Raw genomic sequence first — 8,673 nt, 5'->3', positions numbered from 1 at the left:
TCCTAAATGCTGGCCCCGTCATCTAGCAGAGTATGGATGACAACCACGGACTATTCTAGACAGTCCAGTGGAGCACTAGCAGGCTCGCAACCTGTAGGTGTTGTGAACGATGTGTTCACCCGGTGTACTCAAAACCCTAGCGATCATGCAGACTTGGTGCCTAAACCTTGGCGATCATGCAGACTTGGTGCCAAAACCCTGGCGACTATGCAGACTTAGTGCCTGTTGTATAAAACCTTGGTGACTATGCGGACTTAGTGCCTGTTGTATAAATCATGGCGACTATGCAGACTTAGTGCCAAAACCCCGGTGATGATAGACTTCGTGCCGATTCCTTAGGATGATCCTTATGAATGAATGAACAAGAGATAGGTGATTCTTAGGGTAGATCCTTAAGAGTAAATAAGATAATGGGGATGGGTAATTGGGTTAATTGTTTGATGATTAAACCTAATAATTATATTATTGTGGGTTGAAAACCCTATGTACTCACCAGGTTTCCCAACCTGACCCACTCAGTGTATTTGTATCACAGGTGTCGATATGAAGTTAATTTACACTGAGAGATTTAAAAGAGATGTAGATCACTAGTGTAAATGAATGTAAGTTCTGTTTATGCTTATGTTTCTATATTGACGATGACATCCCAAATGTTTTAAAATGAATAAAAATACATTTCTTCGGAAATGCTTTGATAACGTATTTATCATGTTTTTCTGGGAACAAATTCCGCAAGATTTTTATTAAAAGAAGTACTCTGATTTTTATAAAGCATAAACAAAATCGGTCTTTTCTGGCCGTGAAAATGGGGATGTCACACTCGACAATTGTGGAAAGTATAAAGAAAGCTCAGGAGAAAGCTTTAGAGAAAAATCACCGAAAGGAGGAACATTTGGGCAAAACGTTGGTGTTTGATACAAACGGTCAAGGACTGAAGGTATTCAAAGATAGGATTTGGGTACCTAAGACGGGAGGAGTAAGAGATCTTCTGATGGAAGAAGCTCACAAGACCATGTACTCGATTCATCCCGGCAGTACAAAAATGTATAGGGATCTAAAACCCTATTATTGGTGGCCGACGATGAAGCTCGATGTTGCTAAGTATGTGGCCGAGTGTGTAACTTGTGCTAGGGTTAAGGCACAACATCAGAAACCGTATGAGAGTTTAGAACCTTTACCTGTACCCATGGGTAATTGGGAAGACATCACTATGGATTTTGTGACTAAACTGCCCAGAACAAGGAACGGTCACGACATGATTTGGGTAGTCGTTGATCGCTTCACTAAGAGTGCGTATTTCATAGCAGCCAACGAGAAATGGTCTATGGATAAACTTGAAATTTCTTACGCGAAGGAAATTGTGAGGCTTCACGGTGTTCCGTTAACGATTGTATCCGATCATGACAGTCGTTTTACCTCAAGGTTTTGGAGAAGTCTACAAGAGGAATTGGGTACCAAGTTGTGTTTGAGTACAGCTTACCATCCGCAAACCGATGGTCAGAGCGAACGAACAATTCAAACATTGGAGGATATGCTGAGAGCATGTACCCTAGAATTCCAAGGTAACTGGGATGAACACTTACCTCTAGTAGAATTTTCCTATAATAATAGTTTCCACTCAAGCATCAAGATGGAACCTTATCACGCTTTGTATGGAGAAAAATGTCGAACGCCGTCATGTTCGCTGGAGGCTGGGGAAAAGCAGTTTGTGGGACCTGAAATAGTCCATTAGACTGCTGAAAAGTTGAAAGTGATTAGAGAAAGGATGTTGGCAGCTCAAGATCGACAAAAGAGTTATGCTGACAAGAAAAGACAACCGATATCATTTGAAGTTGGAGATTCGGTTTTACTTAAAGTCTCGTCGTGGAAGGGACTTATAATATTTAGTAAAAGGGGAAAGTTGAGTCCAAGGTTTATTGGACCGTTTAAAGTTCTTCAGAGGATCGGGAATCAAGCTTACAAGCTAGAGTTACCGGAAGAACTAGAGGGTATTCATAACACCTTTCATGTGTGTTATTTGAGAAAGTTCACGGGAGATGTGCCCGACATGATTCCCATTTATGAATTAAGGTTGGATGAAAACAAGAGGTTGATTGAAGAACCTGAGGCAATCGTTGACCATAAGACTAAGAAGTTGCGACGCAAGATGGTTGATTTAGTGCTTGTGCGATGGAAACATACGAATAGGCCAAATCTCACCTGGGAAACGGAGAGTGACATGATGAGTTGCTGCCCGCATTTGTTTGCTGATGTGTGATTCCGGGGACGGAATCATCCTAAAGGGGAGAGAATTGTAACGCCCGTGTTTCTAGGCTAGGCATTAATATTGACGTTATAGTCTAGGTTAACCTTTATAACTCATTTTAAAGAAATGAAAAGGAATTATGTGAATATTATGTGAAAATTATGTGTTTTATGCTTAATTATTAGGGTTTAATTAATTAAGAATAAAAATGAGCGTCAACAATAAATATTAGATAAAACCGATATCTATTAAGGAAAGTTGTAGTGGGCGTAACAAGGATTACAGATATATAAATAATACCGAAATCCGAGTTATAACGAAGAAGTTATGACTTGTCGAAGTTTCGCGACAAAACCGGCACGGTGCCGAATGTCGTAAAAATTGAGTTTTTGATAAACTACTTTTTAGCCTTAGTGATATAAACGAAAGTCGTAGTGTTCGTTAAACCGAGAGTATGTATAAAAAGAACGCCCAAATCTGACTTCGTATGAGGAAGTTATGATTTTTTTAAGTTTCAGCTTAGTAGTAGACAGCTAAAAACTCGAATTTTAGATCGAGTGATTTTTAGCCGACACAACCTAAACGAGAATCGAAGGTCTCGTCAATAGTAGCACAACGGTAAAAAGACAGACGAAAACGGACGTCGGATGAAGAAGTTATGAATTTTTAACGGATTTCCTGTTCCGGTCTGTTAAAAATAATAATATAAAAATTAAAATCAAATGTAGCCGACGAAGTCGAAACAAAAGTTGTAGAGCGTAACTTTACCTACGCGTGCATATAAAGAACGTCAAAAACGGAGCCCGTATCCGAAAGTTATGGATTTTAGAAGTTTTAGCACAAAAATCGAGAAAAAAATGCTAAAACCGAGGAATTTCGCATGGCGGGTGTTCGGCCACGTCACCCGGAATCTCGCATGCATGCCACGTGCTCGCTGCTGATTCGACCGAAGGGAGGCCCAACCGAAGCAGTCCGCGTGTCGCCTCGTGTCCGAAGGAGCTTAGTCATCGATGTGTTGTGTAGCCGAGGGTCTGACGCGTGCCTTCTCATGAGGTGTCCGACCTTCGCATGGTGTGCCACGACCGAAGCCTCGGACCGAGAAGCCCGAGAAATTTATCTTTTCGGTTTTGAAGCCCAACCCTCGCAGAGCCCGGTTTCTCAATAAAACTCCCGATTTTATTAGAAACGATTGTTTTAGGAAACGAAGTGTTGCCCGATTATCAGTAAATCAGGTGAGTGTGTAGTCACCTTCATCTTACACCTAGATATGAAGTATTTTCTATAAAATACGTGCTATGTGTAATTATATTAATTGTTTAATTTAGGTGACTGTTGAATAGATGTTTTATACAAGTTTTAAACTGTATGTGCATTTTTATCTACAAATATGTTGGGTAAAACATGAGTAGATAGTTGAAGTGTGATGAAATAAAATGATGAGAGGCATCGATGTGATAGTGATCCAGTCATCTAGCGGAGTATGGATGAAGACCACAGACTTTTCTAGACAGTCCAGTGGAACGCTGGCAGACTCGCAACATGTAGGTGTTAATGAACTTGGGTGTTCATTTGTTGTACTTCATCCCCCACATGGTTGTTTTATTTGACATAAATTGATGGGAAACCCCCAAAGCAGTGTTGTCGCCCCGATGAAAATCCTTAGGCTAGGTCCCTTGTGATAGGTGTTTAGGGACGTAAAGTGAGGATAACGGGAATGGGTAATCAGGGTTATTGTTGATTGATGAACTTAATAAGTTTATTATTATTGTGGGTTGAAAACCCTATATGCTCACCAGGCTCCCAAGCCTGACCCACTCAGCTTTTTATGTTACAGGTAGTGGACCCCGATCATAGTCGGAGGATGATGAGAGATTTTTGAATTATAGGCCAGTAGTTGTAAATAATTGTTGAAAGGCTTATAATGTCTTGTTTATGCTTTTGATCTGTATCAGAACATGACATCCCGAGGTTTTGATATGAAATGAAATTATATATTCTTAAAGAAAGGTTTTGATAAACTTTTATCATGTTTTGTTTTGGGGACCAAATCCGCAACATCTTTTAAAAAGATTTCTCTGACTTTATTTTAAAAAACATAAATTAAATCGGTCTTTTCTGACCGAGAAATTAGGGGATGTCACACTATACATCGCGACAATCCTGGGCCAGCAAGCCTAATTTCCGATTAATTCCAACTTTGCTTTAGGCCCAAAGTCTTAACACATAACCCAATAACCTTATTTCTTAAGGTCTAAACACAATTCTTTGAGACCCGAGACCTTTACCAGATCAAATTATTGCCCAAACATTCAAATAAGAGTTATCTCGGAACAAGATGTTACAGACAAACTGATATTTGATTTATCTACAAAACCAACTTTTTTTTACCACATAAAAAAAATCTCGAAAAGTAATGTTTGTCGGATAACTTCGTAATTCTTAAGGAAATGCCTAACATATTTTGGTTGATCATCAACAATCTCTCATATTCCATCATTGCAAGCAGTAATGTAAAACTGACTAGAACTCTTTGTTTTTTTAGTGAAATAAGATTTGGAAACATTGATTTTTTATTGTTTTAATGTAGATAAAAACACATTTTATACAAATTGTATGCATTTTTAGGTACTTTTTAGTCAAAGTGTCAAAAATCATAGTAAAAGTCTCAAAAGATTAAAATGTACAAAATCATATTCAATATATTAGGTTTTAGAAGAAAAAAAAAGACACGAAATTACAGTTTTCATAAGAGAAAATTGTAAGAAATCTAGATACAATATACGATTTTTTTATATACATAAGACTTAATTGCACTTTGGACCCTTGAAATCTTAGCCTATTAAACGAAGTCGCGGACAAGGAACTATCACTTAGACTGGCCGGTGTGAGCAACTCCCACCGACGTTATTGTGACCTGACTTGCAAGTCTGAAACATCGCCTCGCCTTGACGTTATTAGGGGTTACGTTATGATGTGTTGTTGTGGTAACGAAATGAAACAACTGTTTTCCTCTCTTCTTCCTCTATCACTACGACATTTTCATGGCAAACACTGCCCCCTTTTTGGCTTTTTCATGGCGTTTTTCCGGTGCAATGTCACAAAAAAAGCAAGTGGGCATTGCCCACACCTTACAGCCTTATGATTTCGTTACTTATTTGTTTTTGATTATTTTTTTAAAAATAATTTAAGTTTATCTGAAATTTGTGTAATTTGTGTTTTTTCGCTATAAAATATCTCTAGAAAATTACTTAAAATGGTTTAGTCTGACGTTCTTAATAAGTACAAAGAAAACGGTAACAATCATAGAAATCTAAAATAAAGTATTAATTATTTAATCTATTTTTGTCCTTTTATTCGTTTTAACAAGCTCAATACAAAAAGAAATTATTTCAAAATTAATCCAGAACAAGAATTGTGAAAATCAGAATAATATTCAAAAGTGTTTGTAAAATAATACATAAAACTTGTACTCTACTCTTAATCTAGTAACACCAGCTCTGGAAAAGAGTCCACCATCTTTTTTCTACACCACTTTCTTCACTACCTCAAACCCCACTCCACTCTGCAACTTTGATGAACTCAAATCTCTAAAACCCTAATTTCCCTCCCCAAAATGCCTTTGGGAAAACCCACCACCGCCAGTTTCGTCGTCGTCGCCACCGTCCTCCTCCTCCTCTTCAATGCCGCCGTCGTAACCCCCAAGTCAACAATTGAACCCTGCTCAAACAACGACTCATGTAACGCCCTACTCGGCTACACCCTATACACCGACCTCAAAGTCTCAGAACTTGCCGCCCTTTTTCAAATCGACCCGATTCTTCTCCTCTCTGCTAACTCCATAGACATCTCCTACCCCGACGTCGAATCCCACATCTTACCCTCTCAACTATTCCTCAAAATCCCCATCATCTGCTCTTGCGTCGACGGCATTCGTAAATCTGTAGCTACACATTACAAAACTCGTCCTTCAGATACCTTGTCGAACATCGCTGACGCCGTGTACGGCGGACTTGTCTCGGCGGACCAGATTAAGGAGGCTAATTCCATATCGGATCCTTCTGTGCTTGATGTAGGGCAGAATCTTGTTGTGCCTTTGCCTTGTACGTGTTTTAATGGAACCGATAACTTTTTGCCTGCGATTTACATGTCGTATGTGGTGAGAGCGGTGGATACATTGGCGGGGATCGCGGCGAGGTATAAGACGACCACGACGGATCTGATGGGTGTTAATGCTTTGGGTAATGCAGCCATTGAAGATGGCGATATTCTTGCTATTCCTTTACCAGGTAATACTTCATATAATCCTTTGTTTTTGGCTTTTCTTTGCAAAAACGGCTCTGCTTTTGCTTAAGAACATAGATTCCCATTTCGATTTTGATTTTGATATGGAGTTTATAGCTAAGTAGCCATTATATTATTCAGGGAAAATGCCCAAAAAAGAAAATGCCCAAAAATAGCTAATTATACTTGGGGAGTGTTTGGTTGTGCATTTTGCATGTCATTTTTTACCACTTAAAGAACCAGAATCGAATTACAGAAACTTCTTAAAATTGTTTTGGTCTTGAATAAATTAATAATCCTATTGCATAATTAGAATCGCATCTAATCAAACACTCATATCAAGTGTATATTACCACTTTAAGTCGCAATAATTAGTTTAAAATGCACATAAAAACATCCCCCTATTAGCTTTTGTCCATTTTCTTGGATCTCTGCCTGCTACAATGTTCTTTTTTGTACAATTCACTCTTTTGAACTACCATTCTCAATTTTTCAAAGTATAAATGAGTCTTTTGACTATTCATAGTCATACAAGTCTATAAAATATACAAAATTGTAGGATTAGAAGCATAACATTAATAGGCATATGATGACAATAGTTATATGTATTAAGAAGTGGGAGTACTAATGATGACACAATCCGTGACTTTTGACTAAAGAAAGCCCCTTTTGTGTAACTTTTACACTATTCTGCATTTTATTTCATAACAGGAAAATCATTTCTTACTTTCTTTGAATTTTTCTATTATTGTGGATTGTTTTCAGCTTGTGCCTCAAATTTTCCAAGATCTGCATCAGACTATGCATTATCTGTACCCAATGGAGGCTATGCAATCACAGCAGATCATTGTGTGGAATGTAGTTGCACAGCAGGAAGCAGGTTATAACTTATATAACTTATAACATATAACATAAACGCTTTCTTTCAAATTTCAATCCCATTGATTATATTGTCTCATTCACATGATCTTGTTTGTTATTTATTTCAGATTATATTGTCAACCAGCTTCATTATCAGTTTCTTGTTCAAGTATGCAATGTAAAAGCAGTAACCTAATGCTTGGAAATGTTACTGTTCAACAAAGTAGTGCTGGATGCAATGTCACTTCTTGTGGTTATGGTGGATTTGTCAATGGAACTATAATCACCACGTATTCTTCTTAACTTTACACTATAATTTGTCTATTAGTATTTCCTCATTTTTACCATTACCCAAAAAAAGAAATGAATAAAGATAATTTTATAATTGCAGGTTGTCGAGTTCTCTTCAACCCCGATGCCCAGGTAAAGTAATCTTGAAATTTAAGAATATGAGATTCCATTAATCATCAAATCTTGTAGCTTTTTGTCATTAATGACTTTTTAACATGTTGTAGGGCCACAGGTGGTGCCGCCAGTAACAGCACCACCTACGGTGGTTAGCCCAGACATGGTATTGGCTCCGGCCCCTTCACCCGGTCAACTCAGTGGGTCACCCATGGCGGGTCTTCCCAGCTCGGTGGTGCCATCAAGTGGGTCAAGTATAGTCCTCCCTCCATCTGCAAATGGTCCAAGTGGGTCAAGTATCAATGGAGCTTGCACCTTGGTCAACCCGTTGACCACTTCCTTCATATCCATTGGTCTGGTTTTGTTTCTCAAGGTGGTGAAGGTCGTTCCATTCTTGTAATATTTTGGGTGATATGATCTTTAAACAATGTGTTATTGTTGTTGTATATTTAAGCTTGATTTATGCCCGAAAAAAAAAATGTGTACTTTTTACACGGGATTCGGCTAATTTTGTGGTATGAGATTAGGTGGTTTTTGGAACTTGACATTTGATGAAATGAATCTTGATGATTTGGGGACGTTGTATTTGTCTTTTGCTGTGTGGTTATATTCGATTTGAAATTTTTTTTTGTTTGATGTTTTTTTTTTTGGTTTTATTTATCCTTTTGGTAGCTGATGTCTTGATTCTTGAGAGTCGAAATGCGTTGTAGCTGGCTTGTTTTGGATTCTAGTGCTGTAATTGAGTTGTTTGCAGGTGTTCAGATAGACAGACGCACATGTTTTAGCTTAGTGGGACCCACCGATGTATCTCGTGTAGTCATCAATCATCATGGGTGTTTCTTGAAATTAGGCAAAAAGCAAGTGTGTGTGATTACGTTGAA

General features: G+C 38.2%; 1 protein-coding gene across 1 annotated transcript; it reads left to right on the top strand.

Moving 5' to 3' along the window:
• The first annotated feature begins 5,764 nt into the window (after positions 1 to 5,764).
• Positions 5,765 to 8,421, top strand: LOC145132437 (lysM domain-containing GPI-anchored protein 1-like). The gene is made up of 5 exons (XM_079067219.1): positions 5,765 to 6,531; positions 7,292 to 7,406; positions 7,516 to 7,677; positions 7,779 to 7,810; positions 7,903 to 8,421. Exons 1-5 carry the CDS (start codon positions 5,859 to 5,861, stop codon positions 8,190 to 8,192), a joined length of 1,272 nt encoding a protein of 423 aa, XP_078923345.1. The 5' UTR covers positions 5,765 to 5,858; the 3' UTR covers positions 8,193 to 8,421.
• The last annotated feature ends 252 nt before the right edge of the window (positions 8,422 to 8,673 follow it).

Source organism: Lactuca virosa, chromosome 8, assembly GCF_052849685.1.
Source record: "Lactuca virosa cultivar CGN04683 chromosome 8, Lactuca_virosa_CGN04683_v6, whole genome shotgun sequence".
In the NCBI taxonomy this organism is placed as follows: Eukaryota; Viridiplantae; Streptophyta; class Magnoliopsida; order Asterales; family Asteraceae; genus Lactuca; species Lactuca virosa.
Note: the sequence above shows the minus strand (reverse complement) of the source record. Positions and strands in the feature narration are given on the sequence as shown.

Coding starts and splice junctions, on each gene's coding strand:
- LOC145132437 (XM_079067219.1), top strand. CDS start 5,859: ATGCCTTTGGGAAAACCCACCACCGCCAGTTTCGTCGTCGTCGCCACC. Junction 6,532..7,291: donor TCTTGCTATTCCTTTACCAG/GTAATACTTCAT, acceptor GATTGTTTTCAG/CTTGTGCCTCAAATTTTCCA. Junction 7,407..7,515: donor AGTTGCACAGCAGGAAGCAG/GTTATAACTTAT, acceptor TATTTATTTCAG/ATTATATTGTCAACCAGCTT.